General features: G+C 40.9%; 1 protein-coding gene across 2 annotated transcripts; it reads left to right on the top strand.

Moving 5' to 3' along the window:
- The first annotated feature begins 14,885 nt into the window (after nucleotides 1-14,885).
- Nucleotides 14,886-21,445, top strand: C14H11orf58 (chromosome 14 C11orf58 homolog). Of its 2 annotated transcripts, none has more exons than XM_075162735.1 (5): nucleotides 14,886-15,035; nucleotides 15,327-15,407; nucleotides 16,778-16,838; nucleotides 18,612-18,721; nucleotides 19,882-21,445. In XM_075162735.1, the coding sequence occupies exons 1-5, from the start codon at nucleotides 14,976-14,978 to the stop codon at nucleotides 20,089-20,091; spliced, it is 522 nt and encodes a 173-aa protein (XP_075018836.1). In that variant the 5' UTR covers nucleotides 14,886-14,975; the 3' UTR covers nucleotides 20,092-21,445. The 2 variants fall into 2 exon arrangements, with proteins under 2 accessions (XP_075018836.1, XP_075018835.1); XM_075162734.1 differs by having other exon boundaries at nucleotides 18,612-18,724.
- Nucleotides 21,446-23,347: the final 1,902 nt, after the last annotated feature.

Here is a 23,347-nt window from a genome sequence, read left to right as displayed (position 1 = left end):
TTCATTACCTAAATTCCTTTTCAAAAGTCCAGGTCCCTCACATTTCTCCATGTTCAAGGGCAGCTGGCCGTCAGTAGGGAACAGAGGGTTGAAACTCTTCAAATAATTGACAGAACACTGTGCGGACTCCAAAAGGCTTTCTTGAATGGGTGTCTCCTAAATCAAATATTATAGCTTTTCCCTGAGTTTATAACATGCAAGAGATAGTCCAACAGCTTGTTTATTACGGTCATTTTCCTTCCCTTCTGTTTTCATGGTTTTTTTTTTTTGTCTTTAGTACACATTTGGTTCTATTCCCTTTCTTAACTCTCAGAATATATGGTAAGATCTTATCCAATAAACACTTTTCCAAATGTCCTAAAATATGTTACATATAGCTTACAAAACACCCAAATAAACGGCTATTGCATTGAAGTGTTCAGCATCTTTAACACTCTTCACAGCAAAACAAATTTGTTTAAGCAGTTTAAAATGCAGAGACCAGCCTATATTGGTATATATCTAAAATACAACTACTTAAGCGGCATGCCATCAGTGTGGTTTTCAGACTCACTAAGCATAGATTACTGAAAGACACCACCTTTTTGGAAGAGCGGCATTGCCCATTATGAAATATTTTTCAAATCCCAACACCTAAAGCAGCCATAGTGTATCCTTAAAAGTAATTGCATGCACCTTTCAAAAATAATAAAACAAATCTTGTAATATCCCATCAAGCGCTGCCAGTATACCATCTCTGCTGTACCTACAGAGAAACAGAGATACAGAATGAGGACTTGATTTACCCCATTCACAAAGAATGTCTGTAGCACAACTGCAAGGAAAACTGACCTCTTGAGTCCTTATGTCTTAACTGCTTGACCAACATAAACACCCCCCTGCTCCTTAATAATTATTTCCTAAGAAATAAACGTAGCATACTTGCAAAACTGTAGCATAGATAGACTGAAACAACTCTTCAGCTGCTTATACTTACAGATATAAACAGTACACAGTTCATAATCCACCTGGAGTTTTCAGAAGGTTTTGATGTCAATGCTGTTCAAACACATCCTCTAAAATGTTGAGTCTATAATCCCTCAATATGTGTCAGATAAAGGATTTCTTATTGATTTGAGGTCAGGATTTCAGCATAGTGTAACTCATGCAAACTTAAGGCTTTTTATGTTGTTTCTCTTCCTTTGTCTGGCTACTCCCCTTGCACTTTTAAACGCACAATCTGTGATCCGTGAGACTTAGGAAAAAATCCAAAACTGTTTTCCTTGTAATTCAGTACATCCAGATAAAACCATGCTAGAAGGTTATTATTGATGCCTTGTTTGCTCATGCTATACGCACAATCTATTATACGTAATCCCTGGATGTTCTGAAGAATCATTGCTAAAATTAAAGAACCTTTGTTTGAACTGAAAGTTTCAGTGAGTGAAAGGCATCTGCTAATAGAAGAAAACCTTAGAAAAAACTGCAGCAAACTGTACTTCCTTACTGTTACTACTTCTGCAAGCTACCCACAAAAAAATCATGCTAGGTAACCTCAACAAATTGGTTCAGGTGCCAAAGATTAACATTCACAGTGCTTTCCTGGGACATATCTTGCCCTCCTTAACACACACAGAGTTGCATCATTAACTCATTAAGTTTATTTAAAAATTGTTCTCTCTATTTGCGTGATAGGCTGCAACTAACAGTCTGTTTTGTAAACTAAGCAAGTTTGTTCTTGGTCTGTGTTCATGCAATGCTTAAGATTTGTCTACATACAAAAGTTATGCTTAATTACGCTGCTTAATTTAATCAGCTCAAGTCCTGTACTGTGATGAAATCATAAGGTTGCTTTCTATGTGTGAAGTTCCTCTTGTTAGGGAAGACAGACATGGCCCTTTTATGCTATTACAGTTGCATCCACATCCAGGTTACACCTGCACAATTATTTCAATAAAACATAACACAGAGCCAAAGTACTTGCACTGCTCTAGAGCCCATGTTTAGAAGAGAACACATATCTGAAAGCATAGATGGTCCTTAGAAATTTTGGTAAGAGATTTCATTAGGGATTAAAATACTTTTATTTTTAATGTGTACTATTTCAGAGCTGATGGGAAGTTCCAGATATAATAGTCAGTCTCCACCAGAAGAGAAAATGGCATGGGTACTGGCAGAACCAGCTTCCTGAGTTTCTGTGGCATCCCAATAGCTGAGAAGGTGTTTCAATTTTCACGGCAAACAATCCTTAATTTTGGATGCTTTTAAATAGCATTTAGGATGTATACATATTTGTTGCTTAGAAAATTGAAAGACTGAAGATGCAAGGTCACCTGAGCCAACAAATCCTAGTAAATATTTGAAATTTCAGAAAGTGTTGAAAATATCCCAGAATTTCTTTCAACTTAGGATGAGATTTTTTCAGTATTTTGCAAAATATAATGGCTCTTTGCTACATGGCAGCACTAGCAGTGAACTATAAAACTAATATGAAACATTAATAATTTGAAATTTTCTTAATGGAAATATCTAAGAAGAAAATTTAATCATTGATGACATTGCTATTTTTATAATTGAGCACTAAGGCCACTAAGAACGGAGGAAAAATAAAATTTAGGTGTTACAAAGCCCTAGAATATGTAGTTTCATTAATGGAATTTCAACAGATAGAAATAGTTAAGCAATGGAGATGTTCACAGTGTGGCTACCAGTTGATTTGTGCTGTATCACACTCATGTGGGTCCAACCACAATAATTGCCATTGGCTGCATTATGTCCTGTGGCCTCTCCCTCCACTTTCCCCTGACCACGGGTAACACCACGAGCTCTGGTTCCCTTTAGCGCTTCACCAGGGAACGCAGCTGGGAGCCCAGCTAGGAGCTGGGCAAGACGCAACACATGATTCATACAGAAATAAAGACAAGCTGCCTGGTTGGCTATAGATACCACTGCATTCGCTCTGCACTCTTAGCTGATCCAACACTTTGGATCACTCTCTTTCCCTATCTAGTCACCAGTTTTTCTGAAGCTCGTAAAAACCTGAAACTTTTCAGACACTGCCCCGCTGTCAAACTCTATTGAAATCAGCCAACATTTTCTGAGCTACAGACTGGCACAGACGTTGCAGATGTGTTTCTATCAGAAACGAGATTGAAACACACTTGATAATGAACATAAACATATCTATTTTTTCTGGATATAAGTGGTTGTTCTGCTTTTCTGCTCCCAGATTCCTAAACTTTGTCCCTCTATGTCTGGATAATAAAAAAGAGGTCTCATTGCACAATCACAACAGCTGATAGTAGAATGCTATATCCACAGATTTGTTAAATTCCACCATCATCAATATTTCTAAGCAATCCTCTACTTCAGTAGCATAAAAACATTATTAACTACATGGATATAATGACAGAAACATTTTAAATGCTACCAGACTGTAAAAGCAGTACGTTATGCACTCCTGGAATACTGGGCAACAGGTTATGGAAAATCCTATAGGAGTTTTCAATTTTGGATAAATAACATTGTTTGCATATGGAATTTTTTAGGTATAATATTATTTCCTCACAAAATTCAGATTCAGAGAGGCAAATAAACACCGAAGTGTAACAGTTATATATATATGCATATGACAGAGTGCATGCAAAAGATGGTGTGCTGTTACTCATGTATTATATACGGGGGGGGGGGGAGAGAGAGAGTATATATACAGAGTTCATGTATGAATTGAATATCTTATGAAATTCAGTGTAAGATAATGAAAACACAGACAGACCTACAGATGAGCATTTAGGCTCCTCACTCTAATTTCTGTTATCCACTGTAAAGTAAAAATAGTCTGAAATGGCCAAACGTGTCTTCAAAAGACATATCATTTTTTAACTAGATATATGAATGTTACACATGGTCCAAAAACTTTCATGTTATAAATCACTTCAGAAACAAAGATGGATTTATAACTCCCTATCAATAGCACAGACAAGTGCTACTCTAAGCCAAACCACTGGGATCAGGCAGGTTGCACAATGCACCCTCACTCAGGACTGTTTAGGTCCACCTAAGCATCAGTGCTGAAAGTTATTAGCAAGGCATAAAGCATTTGGAACTGTAGTGTATTTACTATTGTTCTTATTTAAAATCTCCTTTTAAATATTTTGTAACTTTCTGAAGTTTTATTAAGGAACATTAATTGGTTATTAAATCACTCCCCACCCTGTTGCTCTACAGGACAACACTGCATACTCTTAAAGGCTTGGGTGGCCTCACAGGGTCTGTGGCTGCTCTCGGACTTCACTTGCTAGATATATTTACCTTACTTCTACCATTTCATATGGAATTATTTGTCGGTTTCAGTGCCATTCCCTTCTCTGAGCCAGCACTTTCATTTTATTTAATTTTTATCTTTTAGATTCATTTTGCCTGTTCAAGGGATAAAGAAATTGAGGAGCTATCTCCAAACGTAACTTCATATGGCTTCCATCTCTTTATGATAACCCTCAGATTAGCAGGCTTTCTGAAAAGCACAATGATAGATGCCTTTCTATAGTGGTCTCTCTTCAGATCCCACAAATAAGCACCAAAAAAATTCTTAACTAATATGGAATTTCAGCTTAGATGGTCACAAATTAACCAGAGAAGGGTGTATGTTAGTTTAAACAAATTACTCACATTTTCCATTTTTGGTCTATAGCATAAGAAATTAGATAGTTAATTTTAAATGCAAAACTTTGTACAGCGTGCAAATCATGTCTGTATGTCAAAGTAAAATAACAAACCTAATGAGGAATGTTAAAAAAGCAAGACCCATTAGTTTAAAGATACATGGAAGCAGCCAAAGATGACAAACATGCATAAAATTCAAAACATGATGGAAAAGGGAACAGGCACTGAACCACATAAATCAGTGTTTTGAATTCTATTTCTCTGTGGGTATAATTGTACCTTAGTTTCTTATAATGATTTATTGAGGTAAATAGTCTGTATGGTTTAACAGCTACAGCTTCAAAGTGTCAGGCACAGACTCTCCTTTATTCATGAGGCAGCTGAGTATTGGGATGTGAATTAGCTTCTGTATTCTGGGACTTGGCAAAGTTTGTTTTTAAGGTCCTTATAAAGGATTCATGTTGATGCAGCTATTCAAATGTGAAAAACACTGTGCTGTAATAGATGAAATAGAAAAGCTTTACAGTAATTCTGGAGGCAAAAAAGTAAAAACACTGAAATAAACCATTCAGAATTACCTTCGGCAAAAGAAAGGAATGCCCCAGAGTTAATTTTAATACATTATATCATTTTGGGGAACACAGAAGAAAACTAATTTCTTGATGAAGTACAAACGTGTGATGCGATTCCAGAATTTACTTTTAAGTGAAAATAAAATAAAGTACGAAAAAGAAATGGTAGAAGTTTAAGCTGTGATATTCACATTTTGGGTTGATTGCCAAACCACACGTTCTATTGCTCTCAGACCAGGATAAACCAACCATTAACTAATCAAAAGGAACATCATCCATGAAAGCTATGATCGCATTTTAACAGTTCTTAATCTATTAATAAGAAAGAATAATTTGCAAAATATATTCCCTCTTCTGTTTATATTCATAGGGCCATTCTTAGCAGAAATTATATGTAGGCTCCCATGGTGTAGAAACCCTATGAAAGCCATGAAAATTCACTAAGCTTCCTTATGTACCGTGCCAGATATTCAGCAGGAACTTTGGTTGTTGCCAAGAAACACGTGTGCCTCAGATACAGAAGCTCTGCATGTACCGGTATTTCAACATTCCTGGAGAGAAATGTGACCCCTTGATGCATACACTGGTTTGCTGGCATGCTTGCATTCCTCCCCATCTGTCAGAGTGGCATTCTGCCTTCTCACAAGGTGGGATGCCAGTTTTGGAGCACAGGTGCCAACCAAATATAGGTTCAGACTAATACTCTGCAAAATGTGGCAAATGACATTTCACCTGCAAGAAGATCGTCCTACCTCTGACCCATGCCAAATTAGGATTGCATGCTTCATTAGCAAAGGGGGTCATCAGCTGAAAATCATAGGCAGCACCAGAAATGCAGTTTTCTGTATTACGGCTCCTAGCTGAAAGTCTTCAGCTTTGAGGTTTAATTTACAATACGCCAAATTTTCCTAACGTTGCGGACATACAGCCCTTTTGAGAAAGCTGCACCAGACCATGGACAGAGATCTGTTGAATTCATCCTCCCAGACTCTGGAATTTCTGACAAATTCCAAGAGTCTTAAAAAAGGCAAATGAATTAACAGTGGGGGAAAGGCATAAGTAAAGATTTGTGTTACCTCTAAGGGGGTTTGCTAACAACACAAAGAAAACTACCTTTATTATGACTGTCAAAAAACCCAAACCAAAACCACTTGTTATCAACCACCAAATTGCTCATATAATTTTAAAATTCTTAAACTATAATAAAATATTTTATTATAAAAATTGACATACAATATAAAAAGCTAAGTTAGCTTATAGCTTGAGAATTTATGTACACATGAAAGCACACTAGTCCTGCACAACCATTATACGAAAACCATTCAACATAAAATGACAATACTGGATAATATTAAATGGTGTTTCAATATCCTCAGAATAAAGTACATTTTGAACTCTTTCATTAATGAAAATATTCCCCACTAAATTGATCTAACAAGACAAGTTCAATATTCAGTTGGTCAATAAACAGAAAAACCACAAAGTAGTGTTGGTTTTGCTTCCAAATTAGTGTAGCCTTCTTTATTTATAAATGTACAAAACAAAAATGAGGATCACTAGTCTAAAAAAATTATCTTCTTTGAGGAAACAATTCACTATCCCTTCTTTGGTAATTTACTATGATTTCTGTAATTTATTTATCCCAGGGTGCACCTGATATATCATCAGCTTTAGGTGATTTTGTTAAACTGACTATCCAAAAATGAAAGTCATATTATGCATGATTCTGCATTATTTAGGCTATTCAGAAGGCATGCCACTGCTATTCCCAAATGACAAACTCAAAGCTATTAATTCTTAATAGCACAAAATTGTAACTCAATACATCGAATTCTATAATTATAATTCAATACATTACGATGCAGAGTTCTGCATCTGAGATGGAATAACCCCATGCAACAGTACAGGCTGGGGGCCAACTGGCTAGAAAGCCTGTTTGCAAGAAAAAAACTGGAGGTCCCTGTGGACAACAAGCTGATCAGGGGCCAGCAGTGTGCCCTGGCAGCAAAGGCGGCCAATAGCATCCAGGGCTGCTTTCACAGGAGCATTGCCGGCAGATTGCGGGACCTGATAATCTCCCTCTTTCTGGCGTTTGTGAGACTGCATCAGGAGCAATGTCTCCAGCTCTGGTCTTCCCAGTGCAAGACAGATATTGAAACAGTGGAGCAAGCCCAGCAGAGGCAGCAAGACAACTAGAAGGCTGCAGCATGATAGACAAGAAGAAGTTGAGAGAGCTGGGTTTGCACAGCCTGGGGAACAGCAGGGGAAGGTGAGAGTTTATTGCTGCCTGCAACTGCCTAATAAGAGGGTGTAGGGAAGACGGGACAAGGCTCCTTGCAGCACTGCGCAATGACATGACAAGAGGTGATGGACACAAGCTGAAATATGGGAAATTCCAATTCAAAATAGAGAAAAAAAATTTACCTTGAGGGTGGTCAAACACTGGGCCAGGAAACCAAGAAACACTGAGGCATCACCATCCTTGGAGATATCCAAACTTGACAGAAGATGGCCCTGTGCAACCTCCTCTAATTGGACCTGCAATGAGCAAGAAGTAGGACTAGATGACCCGTGGCAGTCCTTTCCAATCTACGTAATTCTGTGTTTCTGTGATATACATGATATGATTTTGTATGATACACATACCAGTTTTAACAACACCATATACAGGAACATTTATGAGTATCGCACTCTAGGCACTTGCTAAGCTACTTAGGGACAGCATATAGCCTTATATTTGCTTTTCTCAGCTTTTCGTTCAAACAAAGGTTTCAGTCTTTTGTACAGAACTTACTTCCAGCAAATTAACAGCATTATACATGGCATTCATACTAAGCCTTCCCACATTGGATCCCAAATGCTTTAGAAATAATGCATTACTTGAAATAGAAAAAGGCACCTGTTATGCCCCCAGAAAAACAAGGAAGGTGGCATAAAGTCAGTAGAACAGCATATTTTTCTTCCTGGCACACTGTGCCTGTATGTCACAACCACTGTCCTAATGTAAAGGACGCTGACCTGCCTCTAGGCAGGATACCACAATTCCATGACAGTCTCAGACCTATCATAAATATCATGATATTAAGAGAACATAATCTTTCATGCCTGGGTTAATTTATTTAAAATTTATTACTTCAGGCTATTAAAAATATCCTGATGCTTGAGCTACAAATTTCTATGCTCAAAGTCAAAATGTACATAAATTGCTGCAGTACTGCACCTGCAACTTAATGTCATTTATTATAAGAGAATGAATACCAAAATGGTAAAGTCAACTTCAGTATAGGCAGAGCGCACAGTAAGTTCTTGGCAAAGTTGCCACATGGTTTATAGTTTATTAATACAGTGTATAGCTTGAAAAGATGACTACATTAATTTTAAAGACCTCATGTAAGAAATAAGATGTTGGTGTTAAACAGGTAAAAGAGGGTAATGAATTTCCCTTTTATTTTTGTGTTTATTGCAGTCACTCAAAGCCAATAGGCTGTAACTGATACCCAATTAATAATCCATGAGCCTGGTATGTGGACAAAGCAAATATGTATTTGTATGTCCTTTTGTACAGTAAAGATCTTACAGTAGCTAAAATCAGCAAAAATCAGCATTGCCAAGGAGACATGCTGCCTACGTTTTAAGTCGTGCAAGTCACCAGAACACATACAAACTGGCTGCAATGGACCTGATTCATCTTCCTGCAGGCTCCTGTAAATAAGAGGGGTAATGAATGATCACATATTTGGAACATATACTGTCAGGACACAAATGAACGAAAATGTTTTTGCAGGAGGAAAAATCTTTCTCATGAGGTGGCAGCAAACAGTATTGTGATATAGCTCTGTCATGGAAATGCAGATATTGTCAGATACGAAAAATCTTCAGCAGTCTTCAAAGTTTATTTGGACATTGGGTGCTCCACTGACGATGAAAGTTAAGCAGAAACATTTCTTTTCAAAAAGGACTCTGACTTGGGAGCTATGCACATATATCAGAGTTTTAACATGCCCATTTTTTTCACACCTTTAAAGTCTTTCTCAAAGCAGTATAAAGATACCTGGTGTTATTTCTTGTTCCTTTCCACTGACCGCTTCCACAAATGTTACTGAAGTCCCTAGGGAGAAGCAACTACTACAATCGTACAGGGTTAGGAAGGAGAACACACAGAGTCACTGTTTTTCCCATACCAATTACATTCCCTTCTAATTTCTCTTTGCCCATACAGTAAAAGATTCAAAGGTGTTTGGAACGGGAATAATTATATGGAGAGAAAAATTCTGTATACAGACAACTTTCAACTGACTTCAGAGACTTTGGCTTTCACAGCACCACAAGACTCAAAAAAGGACAACATTAATTTTGTTCAACCTTTTTCAGCAGTGTTAGTCACTGAAGTATATTAAGGAGTGGTTTGTCCACACCATTTTCAAATTACCCGATAACTTAAATTCCCTAACAGAAACAGATGGAAGTGTTAGATTCCCTTTTCCTTAAAGTATTCTGCTTTACTACAGATGGATGAAACAGAAGATATCCCAAAGGGAGGAACTACTGAGTTTTCAGTCTAAACAAACACAATTCATTTTGATAATACTGAAGATTTTGTCTCATCATTCAGACTTACAATGGAATAACTAAATTTGGCAGATACTTTCTGTGAAATGTCTTGTCTTTATTGGTGCTTTTATGTATTAGCAAGTATTGTGGTTTAACCCCAGCCGGCAACTCAGCCCCACACAGCCGCTCGCTCACTCAGCCCCAGTGGGATGGGGGAGAGAATTGGAAGAGTGAAAGTGAGAAAACTTGTGGGTTGAGATAAAGACAGTTTAACAGGTAAAGCAAAAGCCACATGCGCAAGCAAAGCAAAACAAGGAATTCATCCGCTGCTTCCCATCTCCAGGCAGGAGTTCAGCCATCTCCAGGAAAGCAGGGCTCCATCACGTGTAACGGTTACTTGGGAAGACAAACGCCATCACTCCAAACGTGTCCCCCCCCTTCCTCCTTCATCTTCAGCTCTATATGCTGAGCATGACATCATATGGTATGGAATATCCCCTTGGTCAGTTGGGGTCAGCTGTCCCAGCCGTGTCCCCTCCCAGCTTCTTGTGCACCCCCAGCCTGCTCGCTGGTGGGGTGGGGTGAGGAGCAGAAAAGGCCTTGACTTTTTGTAAGCACTGCTCAGCAGGAACTAAAACATCCCTGTGTTATCAACACTGTTTCCAGCACAAATCCAAAACATAGCCCCATACTGGTGGCTATGAAGAAAATTAACTCTATCCCAGCCAAAACCAGCACAGCAAGCACAAAAGAAAAAGAAGGAAAAGAAGTGAGATGTATAAAGCTATATCTTCATTGCAATAAAAATGATTTCTACCCAGGTACAATATTCTAGCACTGTACCGTGTACAGTGGTAAATGAAGAGGCCTAGTCAGTCTAGTATGATGTAAAATCTTAGAGGAAGCAAAGCACTATATTTTCTTATTTTGGTGTAGCTGGTTCACATCAACTCCAGGTAAGAGATATATGGTTGGCCTTGACTGGCTACACTGACATAAAAACTGCCTGGGTCCTGTCTCCACTAGGTCTGTACCTAGAGAAAGGTGCCCTAACATACCTTTTATGATGTCAAAAAATGGGGATTTTTAAAAAAACTTTGTATTGAGGACAAAGCCTAATATATGCAATGGTACTGAAAGCCTGCACAGTCTTAGGTTCAAGGACATCATTTCTCCATTCTTTGTTTTCTTCATTCGTTAAACTGGGGCAACAATTCTTTTTTCTGCGGTATTGAATAATGGCCTGTTCTGCTAGCCCAGAAATAAAAGTAAGGGAAGATAGTCTTTGTATTGATGTGCTGCCTGTCTTGTTTACGATAGAATCTATTTTGTTTTTAGCAGGGAAGTGTTCTAAGAAAACCTTTTATAACAGGTTCAGAAATATAAAAGCCATTTCAGGATGAGGACATCTCTATCCTTTATTTTGTTAGTCCTTGAAAGGGCTTTTTAAATGCTAACAGCTACGACTGCCTTCCCTCAACTGATGCTCCCTTCTCAGCAATCCTTCCATCGACATCTCTTTGTTTGCTCTTAGCTTGTCTCTCCTTCTTCCCAACCCTTTAAAACAAAACTTAGCAAGAGCTTGGAATTGAACTTTTGGCAGACATCGGGCCACTAAAACACACTGAGTAAGTATGTCGTGTAAGTCAGATTTCAGTAAAAAAATGTTTTTCCCTACCTCCAGTGATATACAGAATATTTTCCACTCTTCTCTGTGGCAACCTCTATATATTGCAGTGACAACTAATAAGCAAGGCTGGTCAGAAAACGGAAAGCATTTTCAGCTTAAAATATGCTGAAAGAGATGAAACAGTTTTGAAATGCTAGGGTAATGTCCTGTTTCCATATAAAAAGAAATAAAGCTTTCTGCCTAAAACAAATTTAATTTAAACTGTGCACTTAAAGTAGGTGTATGTGTACATACATACTTTTTTTATTTCAAGCTAAAAAAAATCAGTAGTTGCCTTGTTAAGTTTTCCTACAGACAGATACTGGCAGCATTCCCTGTCTCACAGTGATAGCTACTTTGAGTATCAGAAGTTCATTAGTAACAATTAAAAAATCTACAGCACTTGAGAAGAGGTTGATCCTATTTTATATGCCAATGTCAGTTAGCATATTATAAATTACAGTAGTCCAATTACATTATAGCTAATATTTAGCACTTACTCATTGCTTTGAACACACACTGTGCAACCCTTAATTAATTCTTAACGCTAGCAAGTAGATACATTATCCTAATTTCACAGATAAAGCAGAAAGGTGAGATAATTTTCCAAAGGCCACTTAGTCTTGGGTGGAGCCAGGACTATAACAGGGGAAGATTCAACTCTGAATCCATGACTTCCAAGCCAGGGCTGTCCAATGTCTTGGTCACCGTGTGACAGTTTTATTGCTGCAGCTTAGTCAGTTGCCGCACGGCAAAGACATCCTTATCACATCACACAATGAAAAAATGCTTTTGGCTGTCAGACTTAGTTCTACTTTAATCTACCCTACCTCTACACTGAGAGCTCAAAAAGAAATTTAAAAAAATTCCAAGATTCTACAACAGGTTCTTCAAAGATGAAACTGCTTCCGCAAGATCTAGTTAAACCTCAGCTTCCCCATACCTCGCTTTCCTAAGTTCTTGTCTGCCTGAAAGTTTTTATAACACAGATTGCTGAGGTCCAAAACTTGGAATTGGACTGGGGTGGAAAATCTTCATTAAGTTTTTCTGGTATTTCCTGTAATAGAGCTGGTGTTCACTGACCCTCCACCCCCAAAGATGGTTCCCATCCAGAGACTGAAGCTCGCTCCAGAAGCAGAAAACTACAGAAAAGTCTAAGACAGAGTATAATTGTACATGACAGTGAATAATTCTGTGAAAATTACCTTATTTATCATTTCAGCTCATCTCACTCTCACTTTATTGTCTCTCTCTGTTAATTTCCAACAACAGACCTCAGTATTCCTCCCTATTGTGTTTTAGCTATACTGACAGAGAATCATTTAGTTGAGGTCTGATTTCTGCATTGTAGCCAGTTTCTGCTTCATGAAAAAATCTCAACCCCTGTGAACTGAACGTTAATTTCAGGATAGCTCTTCAGAGGGACTATGTCAAAGAAATGTGGAAAACTCACACAAATATTGCCCAGGATCCTTACCGACCATTTTGTTTATATTCTAAAACAGTCTCACAGGTTGGAGAAGACAGGTTTCTTCTTAGAAACCCAATTTGTCTTGTTCTCCTGCGAATCATTGTATTTCTCAGTTGTTCAAAAAAATACAGCAAATGTAACATTGAATCCTAGCATGTCAGGATTTTCAGAACTCCTTTCTTATCTTTTACTAGTGTTACTGGAATTATATAAGGCTCATGAGTCACACATCCTCAGAATTATCTGTAATATCTCCATAAAGTCAAGTGAAACCTTTACATAACCAGTCTGTTACTGAGAGAATCCACATTTTTGTTAGCAGTTAGATCACTCCATTTTTAAGTTACCCCATAAGTAGATGGATGCCATTTAATGCTAGGGATGTATTTGTTTATTAAGGTACTTCTTTTCTGCAAAAACAGAGCATTTTTATCCCAAGTGAGCAATAAACTAAGGAAAAAAAAAAATTTGTAAAAGCCCCTCACTAAAATATCATCAGCACATCATTATTCAAAGTGTAAACAAAAACAAAATTACCAAACCGTTAGTCAGCCATATAAACACTAGTACACTGCAGTTGTCCTGAAAGAGACTTGAATTTAACAGTAAGCCACAACTAAGACCCAATTATAATAGCTGATTTAGAGTTTAAGAGTCTCATTTTCTTGCGCTTTTTTTTCCAAAGGCAAACCTTCTCAATTTGTCCCATAAGGGAACCATAGCTATGAAGCTAAAATTTCACACTTGTTTTTATTAAGGAACAGGTCTTTAGGCATAATAGTACAGAAACTGTAATAAAAGCTTAACTTAAAAAAATTGAAAAGATACAATTTCACTAGTGTTCGATTACCACAATTCCTATTAACAGACTAAAAACGCTGCCAGATACTACTCCAAAAAATCAGTTTTTTAATTTATGAAGTGATGTTATTTTTACATTTTTTACATCCCTTCTGTGAGAAATTATTTTCTGAATACTAAAATTTAAATTAATTTCAATTCCTGTATGTGAGAAAATACTAACTTGGTGGTAGTACGTAAATTTCTGCTTTGTACACGGCATATCCGCGGAGATGGGACCGCAGGAACGATAGTGATGGCAACCGGCCAGAGCAACTGAAGGGTTAACTGGAAACACCTGGCGCTGCAAACACAGGATTCTACACAGGTGACAAACTGCCACCGGTCGGCGGGAGGGCAGCCCCCGCGTTACCCAGGTGCGGGGGTGAGGGATTTCGGGTCAGGCTAGAGCTGACGGGACACAGTGGTTATGAAGCGGAGCAGGGAGAACGGCGGGAGAGGCGCCTCACCTCCGTCCCGACTCTCCAGCGCCGGGAGATGAGGAAAGTGGCGGGAACCTCGCGGTGTCCTCGCGACTACGGCTGTTACCTGAGGCGCGAGGGAGGAGGGGGGCGGGGGGCGCTACCGCCGCCTTCAGGCGACCGTTACCCAGCCTGAGGCGCCGGCAGCGGCACACCCAGGCGGGGACCGTCGCCGCCTCCACGCCGGCGGCTGGCACACTCGACTGTGGCCAGAGCTCGCCTTCCCTCCGCAGGCACTACCTCAGGCTCCGAGCCGGCCGCCACCCGGCCGCGCTCAAACGAGGGCAGAACCGCAGCGTCGGGGCCGGGAGCCCCTCACCGCCCCTCATTCCCCCAGCAGCACTTCGCGCCTGACGCCACATCGAGGCGAGCCTCGGCGTCCGGCTGCGACACCCCCACGGCCACCGACACAGCAACGAGCCCCCGCCACCACCGCGCGCGAGAGAGCGCGAGCACGCCCAACCGCCCGCTGCGCCCCCGCGCCACGGCCCCACCCCCGCCTCCCTCCGGAGGCGGGGCTCGGGGCCGGCCCGCGCCCCTGCCAATCAGCGGGCAGAGACGGCCCCCCCGCCGCGGAGGCCTCTGGGACGGGTAGTTCCTGCCCGCCCGCGCCGCGCCGCCAAGGGCCGGGCCAGAACTACCGGTCCCGGCGTGCCCCGCAGGCGAACCCCGGGCTGTGACCCGCCGCTGGCCGAGGGAGCGGCTCCGGCAGGAAGGCGGCAGCCGGGCCCGGTCACCCAGCCGCAGCGATGAGCTCGGCCAGGGAGTCCCAGGGCCACCACGGCCTCAAGCGAGCGGCCTCCCCCGATGTAAATGGGCGCGGGGCCTGGGCGGCCGCGCGGCGGGAGGCGGGGGGGAGGAGGAGGAGGCCGGGGGGGAGGGAGGCCGCGGCGGGGCCCCGGAACAGCGCCCGAGCCCCGCGGAGGGACGCAGGGAAGGCCGCGGCCTTGCCGGCCGCCCCCTTTCCCGTGCTAATGGCCTTCCGGGGGGCGGTGGTCGGCGGAGGCGTCGAGGGGAGGCCGTGGCGGGGGGTGAGGGGCCGCTCGGGGGCCGCCCCGGCGGAGGGGCCGGACGGGCGCAGTCAGCGTGTGCTCCCGCAGGGCTCCAGCAGCTGGGAGGCGGCGGACCTCGGCAACGAGGAGCGGAAGCAGAAGTTCCTGCGGCTGATGGGCGCTGGGAAGGTGAGGCTGCCCCGCTCCCCCCCGCCGCGGGCACACGGGGACCCGAGCGGGAGGACACCCCCCACACCGCGGCTACGCGGGGTTTTCTGTCTGCCGTGCCGCGAAACCTCCCCCGGAGGAGGCTTGCTGCAGGCCGCGATGCTCCCGGGGAAAAAGACAGCACTCAAAGACCGTTTCGCTTTGGGACCCTCCTTTAAGCAGGATTTGGGTTTCCCAGCTGCAGCTGTTACGTCAGCAGCAGTGTGACGCAAAACATCGGTCTGAACTGCTCTGCAGCTTCCTCCCCACCCCACACCTTTATACTTTCAGACCAGCTAGTAAAATTATTTGTGGGTGCTTCTGAGAGAGTCCTTCTCACAAATTAACAAACCTGTGCACTAGGGCTGTAAAATTCTCTCTCACTGGAAAAAAAATTAAAGATTCAAAAAAGTGGTACCTGATAGACTAAAACAGCAAAACAGTAAACCTAATTAAATAATCCAGCAAATATTTTTTAAAGAGAAAATGCTCTAAAACGGTATTTCTACTATGCTTTTTGCAAAAAATGCGGCAAAACTAGTAAAATATAATCATGCTTTTTCCATGTACAAAATGTTTTATTATTGCAATTCTGCTTCCCTTCAGGAAGAATAATTTCACTTGCTTATTTTGCTTGAATGCAATATTTTTGTAAGGTAAAATATTTAGCTGTATTTAAGAGGTGAAAGTTAATACTTCCTAATGGATAGCAATACAATACCTTATTAAAACATCCCACTACCACTAATCTTAACATCTACTTGGATTCTTAATGCTGCTTGCTATGTAGTGCCAGTTCTTGCCCTGTGGGGGTACATTTGCTAATGAGCAACTACTGAGGCAATATATTAATGAGCGCTGTGAAGGCCTTACCTGATACTGTGACCAGTCTGAAAGTGGGATCATCGTAAGATGCACAGGCTGAACTATTGCATAGTGCCAGAGGAAGAGACCCAAAGGGTAAATTATCAGAACCTAAATTCACACTCGTCCAGCATTGTATAGTGTAGTTTTCGTATCAGGTGATCACCATTCTTCCTCGTTTAGCCAACATACTAGCATGGCTTGTCTTCATCTTTGGAGTGGCAAGAAACAGAATGAAATGGAACCAGCTTTGGGGTGTGGAAAAAGTAAAGAGTATCTAGTTGTTGGGGTTTCTTTTTCAGAAAATTCAACGAAACAAAGATGAAACAAGTTCATCAAGAGGCAGCAGTTGTTAGCTAGTAAAACTTACAGTCTTACAGTTGGTTGTCAAGGTTTGACAGCAAACCTTTTCCATTCGAGATTTCCAGAATGTTGTCAGAGCTGTCAGTGCACCCTAAAGCTCCAAAACAAACTGCCTTTTCTTTTAGAAAGAACATACTGGCCGCCTTGTTATCGGAGACCACAGATCAACCTCTCACTTCAGGACAGGTCAGTTTATCCAACAGCTGATACAAAGTTGGAAATCAAACACTTATTTAGGAACATCCCAGTACTTTGAGTTTCGTAGATGTTGCAGGGAGGGATTTCAGGTTTCGTGGCTGAAGTTGAAGACAGGTCAGGCTGTGGAGCTGTAGAAGTTCCTCATTTCTCTTGTTAGATTACTGACAAACAGTTTCTCTGACTGCACTTACTTGCCTCCTGAAGTTCAGGTTCAGCAAAGTACTTGATGGTCAGTTAAACTTGTGTACAAATGCCCTGGAAATCAGGGCCTGTAGGTCCTCAAGTCTTATTTTGCTATCAAAATAAGAAAGTAAGTTTTATTGCTATTGGTACCTAGCAGTAATATACTTCTTCCTTGCTGCCAGGTATGGATATCCAAAGCTCTACATCACTGTGTGTGGAAAAGAACAGGGTTGATTTCTCCCCCACCTGATTACCTATTGAATAGAAAGATCTCTGCCTCAAAGCAAGGAGGTAGAAGCTGAAAAGATCTGCAAGGTCATCTTGGCAGTCAGCGATGTAATATATGACCATGGTGACTTCTTATCAGGCTTGCTCAGGTAGTAAGTCAAAGTACATTGAAACCAAGCTGGGCTTGACTGTCTGAGAGAAGCTTTGATAAAGCTGTGTAGAATAGCAACTGTCAGAGTTCAGAAAACTTCTTTCCTTGATATGCTCCGCTAGTAATTTTTCAGTTGACGAAAAATGATCTATGGACCAAAACACCAAAAGAAGCCTGTGGATTGCTTCCAGGTCCTGCTGTTAGCTTGCAGAGTGACTGAGAATCACTTCCTTATACCTAAATTTCCTAGAAAGGAGATGATGCTTCCCCCAAGGAGTCATAAAAAACCAGTACTGCTTTGTTATTAGCAAAAAGTTAAGATGCTGTTTTTTCACAAAAGATCAGAACGGCTATTTTCTTAACACTTTACTTCCTTGTCCAACATACAGCTTTGTCCTTTTATAATAACATACAGCTCTAACTTCCAAATGGGGAAACATTAATTTGCAATACAAGCTTTTAATTTTACAGAGATACAAATCAAAAACTAGAGTGTTGTAGGCCTATTTGGGGAGAATTAGAGATTCCTACCTTTCACAAGGACAGAAGATTCTTAACTGTTTTAGACCATATTTTCCCCCAGTAAAAATGATTCTTTATTTACTTATTCAAACAAGTAAGTAAAGGGCATGTAGAAGTAGCTTATGAAAATTATTTTTTGTGCTAATTCCTAAAGATGGAAAAACGTAGAGCTGTAGTAACCGCTCCTGATAATGCAGGATGCATGAAATAGTTTCAGATACAGCTCTATAAACAAGTGTGGTAGTATTGTCCCAATTTCTGCTGCTGTATATTAATCATGGTTTAGTCATAGTAATCGCGTTATGTAGTGAAGGTCAGAAACTTTCTCCTTGCTGTGACACGATGCAGTATTGGCCGAGAGCACAGAGAAGTCATACGGGTAACGTTTACCTTGTTTAGTAGAACGTGCACCGCGCATAGTACAACTGTCTGAATGCGTCAGGTCTTAGGACCTTACCAACCCATCTTTGTATCAAAGCAATTTTGCTTGCACACTTCATATGATTGCTTATAAATCTGATGGTCTGTATGCAATAGTACTCAATCTAACGGTTTAAGATGGCTAAATTTAAACTTTTTCACATATATAGTGATAGACTTTGAAAATGCGACTTTGTGTAATTTGATGTCTTTGTTAATTTGAATGAACCATAACCAAAGTACACTGGACAATGCAGGGGAAGAAGACAAGAAAATGAATGAAGAACTGGAGTCTCAGTACCAACAGAGCATGGACAGCACGATGTCTGGACGAAACCGGCGCCATTGTGGACTTGGTTTCAGTGAGGTAGTAAGTTGTTTATTTCCATAATGAGTGGGCTTTCACTTCACTAAGTCAAGATGATACGTGGTTTAAAAATCCAATCACCACAACTAGTGGCAAACTTCCACAGTTTGGGTTGAAGGACAGACTTCCTGCAGACGCTTGACCCCTATTTGCGTAAACTGTGGTGGCCATTTAGATGCCTGGAAATGATCGATGCTTCTCATTGTTCTGAAAAGTGACATGACATGCTTAATGCTCCATAGCAGTCAAGACTGATTAGGACAGAAGGTGACAAATATATTAAGTCAGGGTGTTGCCAAGGAATACATAAGAAGGCAGGATAACCATCTGCGTTGTCGCTGAGGGCTAGTTACCCTTAGCCTCTTGTTGCGGTGAGGCACATACCTCTCTATGGTCCTGAAAAGTTGTAGAGGGGTCAGAGAAGGGAGGTTCGCTGTGGAGAGTCCTCCAGCGAGCTGACACCTGACTGGTCTTGCACTTGCAAGGAATTCCATAGGAACGAGCAGGAAGAGAAGTGTGACAAAACCCAACAGAATTAGGTTATTAGGAACATGTCTTCATCTGCCAGTTGAAAGGTGCAATAATTAATGTTTTGCTAACTGTTAGCACCAATTACTGCACAAAAACATAGCTGATGTTTTCCTCTTTAGGAGCCTGAACAAAATTCCATTTTGGGATTGTTCTTGTTAGCAGTATCATTGGATTACTTCAGCATTCCTCACACTGCAGTGTGCTAAACTTATTCTCAAAGATTAGTCATGAATATGAATTCTTGATGATCTAGCTGTTAGTTTCATTATGTTTCACTCCATGACAAATACTCAAGTGTCATTATGTACAGTGTACACCACCTAAACTGATGTGATCTGAAACTTTTCAAACTCATTTAATGGTGTCTTTAGAATTTCTGCTGTAACTAAATAAGAATGTGGCTGATGAAACCATGGATGTCACGGTTGGTACGGTTAACCACTTCAGTGGAGTTGCTTTCTGTCTAATAATTTGTATATTAAAGACCTGTGTTTAGCAAGGCAACCCATTTTAATACTGAAATGAAAGGAGCCATTAAGCAAAACATTCTCACTGGGAAATTTTAAAAGCTGCAATGGAGTTGCCAGGAAATAATGGTTTATCATCTGTCTCATAATCTGAACATCTAGTTTCAGGAAGGTGAAGAACAAGACGAGGCAGCTGGACGCTCCTCTGAAGAGAGTTCAGATGACTCCGAAAGTGGCTCTGAGTCAGAGCAAGAGGAATCTGCAGAGGAGCTACAAGCTGCTGAAAAACATGATGAAGCTGAGGTTCCGGAAAACAAAAAAGAAGCAAAAAGCAACTATAAAATGATGTTTGTTAAAGCCAGTGGTTCATAACTGCAGATGTAACAGCTTTGTATTTAAAGTACAGTAAGCCTTATTGTTACAGTGCGAAGTGGAGGACTGCTACAGCACAAATCTTTGTATTATGATTTTAAAAAGGCCCCATTAGTTGACAAAAAGTAGTATTTGCTTTCAGTTGCCATGGATAACATTTTTATGGGCACAGTGATATTACTGGTTTTTGTAAAGTGTATAAAATACTGGATGGAGAAATAAATTCTTTTTGTTCCTGCCCAATCTCTACAATGTTATCTAAACTATCCCTCCCCTTATTCCATGCCAGATAAGGAAACTTCATGTTAGTGGTTTCTTTTGTTAGTACCCCAGTCTTGAATTTTTAACTATTAAGATTACATGTGAATTACTGGATGTTGCATTAGTTGTAAAATACCAATATCGGCACTATTCTGTGACGTACTAGAGCTTTAAACAATGATTTTGTCTATAGATGCTAGTGTTGACAGGGCTAAGAGGAGAAATCACTCAATTTTGTGACAGTATTAATCACTGTATCTATCTGAAGTCCTACAGCAGTCGCATGGGAGAAGATGCTTTAGAAACACACAATACAACAGAAAGCTCTAATTGCTTCTTCAGCTTTATAATGCGGGAGATAAGCTGTAGTTCTTTATACCTTTCAGTAGAAAAGAGTGATTTTTGAATTACTGGCTCCTGGTTATAGCACTGAGCTGTTATTAAAAATATCTCCTCCCGAAGAAACCCGTTTACTTTGAAAGAGAAAATATACTTTGATAATGAAAAGGATATACAAATCATTTAGCTTTTTTAAATATAGAATACAGAGTTAAGTACGCAAGCCCTTCTTCCTTTTCTCCCCACACACGCATCACTTGGAGGTCTAAGTCAATGATCACAAAAAGGCTGTACCTCTCAAGTAAAGTTGATATACACTTAAAGAGTCAGGAGTTCCAGTAACTCCTTCCAGCAAGAATTAAGCATGTCCATTCCTCTGCAAATTACTGTATTCAAGTAATTAAAATATCAGAACTTTTTAGATTTTGTTTCTTCTTAGTACATCAGACAGATCAACTGCCTCTCCTCGCTCGGAGAAGAGAACATCTGACCTGTACCTCTAGTACAGCCTCGTTCTGCCACAAGAATGTTTCAAGAAACACTCCAGATGCTTGTGGAGAATCTTCCGTTTCTGTATACAATTTATGCCGTGCAGACAACATTTGCAAGCCAGTTGGCTTACATGAAAGCAGCAGTATGTACTATCATTGTATAGGTTCATTGAAGGTAAACATTGCAGCATCAGTTGTTGGGGGAGGACTTGGAATAAGTTACATTATGGAAAAAATAAAAGTAATATGATTGTAAATAAAAACTGAGTGTAGATTTTCGTTAATCTATTTTACTATATTTGCATTTAGTACAAAATTTTTCAAAGAAGTAATTCAGTTTTAAGAACAACGTTACAGCAGCCACTAACGGTCAGTGATTTGTACTTGGTTTCTATGGATTTTTTTTTCCCCCCAATACTGCAAGCTTCTAATATATAGACAAAAATTGAAGTTGCTTGTACATGGTGAGGAAAGAAAACCTCACCATGACTTAGAAAGCTGCTCTCTCTCTGGGAAGAGACAGAGGCCCCCCCCAAAAGATCAACTGATTAACTTTCCTACTAGACTGGTATCAGTTTTTTCCTATTTAGACACTTGAGCTACACTTAAACAAGCATTTCACTGTTAAATCCTTTTAGATGTGGCTGCTGGCTATTTATTGCCTTGAGTGCAATTACAAAATTAAGGTGTAGGCTGCAAAATGCTGCATATACACTGGCTTCTCGGCCTTCCCTGTCCCAGCACTGAAGCTAGCGCTGCTCTCACCACCTTTTCCTCCGCAGCTGCTCGGCATCCACGCTGAACTCTGGACTTGCCCATCAGCGCGCATCGAAACAGAGACTGACTTTCGGAAGGCGACAGAATCCATTGCTGTCGACCCACCTCAAACGAAGAGCACGGTAAAACCTCACCTGAGGGCTTTTCTCCGCAATGCAACCAACCTGGAAAGACCCAGGAAAAGCAGACCCAGCTGGCAGGCCCTGCACGGGTCTCTGCCGACAGAACAGGCTGCCACAGCGAGCGCCGTCAGGGGCTGCTGCCACTCAGCTCTGCCCCAAATTGATGACAGCCGCCTGCTTTGTAAAACAGATTTGGTCGTCAGTTCTAAATATAAATGAATAGACCACACAACGATAAAAAATAAACCAAAATTAAACTATTCTAGTAACAGCTCTGACCAGAAAAAAAAAATCAACAAACTTCCATTCCCCAAAAACATGGCACGTAATATTGTGAACATCTGATGATGTTTGGTGTAACTCCTTTGTGATGCTGACCCAAGACTAATTGCTGAAAATAGGAAGAGTTCTACACAATCACGTCGGTTTCTGTTTAACATTTATACACATAGTATTAAGAACCTGCAGATTCATCTGTGAAGCAGCCTGTCTAAGAAGCTGCTCCGTACATACTGAGACAGGCTGATTCAGTTCAGCGTAGATTCTGCAGTAAATGTTTTAATTCAGGAATCAGTTTTAGCAACATTTGGTATAATAGCATCAGCAGTAGTGGCATGGATAGTAGCAGAATGGTGTCAGCTCTCGTCAGTATTGGAGACAGAAGACATCATAGGAAAAATCAAGGTTGATCTCGGCTGATTCGAGTCAGTTCTTTGCTTTTGCAGGTTGGTATGGAAGGAGCTCCCAGGGATGACAGCAGACACTGAATCATCAAGAGTGCAACTGCATTTGTCTTTTCAAACAAGGTTTGGCCACTGCCTCAACTCAAAGACCAGCTTATTTCCATCTCAATAGAAAGGCAGAAGTCTGCCCATACTCCTGCATGTCTTAGGAAACAACTGATGAAAGTTAGATCTGTCACAGAACCACCATCACATCTGGTAAAAGTGTTTATCTGTTTCTAAACCACACTGAAAATTTACCCACACAAAGGTCAATATACGTGCATTACCAGCATTTGGCTTTGGAAGACTGAAAACACTTGAACAGGTCAAAAGCACCGGTGTGCCTGTTCCCCTTCCATTGGCCCCGGAACAGGGAACCCCTGAAGACAAGTACCATCACAGCCCACTGCCCACAAGGTCCTGCAGTCACAAAAGAGAATCCTTCTAAGCCAGGTAAAAAGGGATCCGTTTCTTTCTCAACATCGTACAGGAATTCTTCACGGCCAAGAAAACCAGATCTATAAGTTGCCCTGTAGCTTTA

Source organism: Calonectris borealis, chromosome 14 (genome assembly GCF_964195595.1).
Source record: "Calonectris borealis chromosome 14, bCalBor7.hap1.2, whole genome shotgun sequence".
NCBI classification, from domain to species: domain Eukaryota; kingdom Metazoa; phylum Chordata; class Aves; order Procellariiformes; family Procellariidae; genus Calonectris; species Calonectris borealis.
The sequence above is the reverse complement of the archived record's forward strand: the minus strand, read 5'-3'. Positions and strand labels throughout refer to the sequence as shown.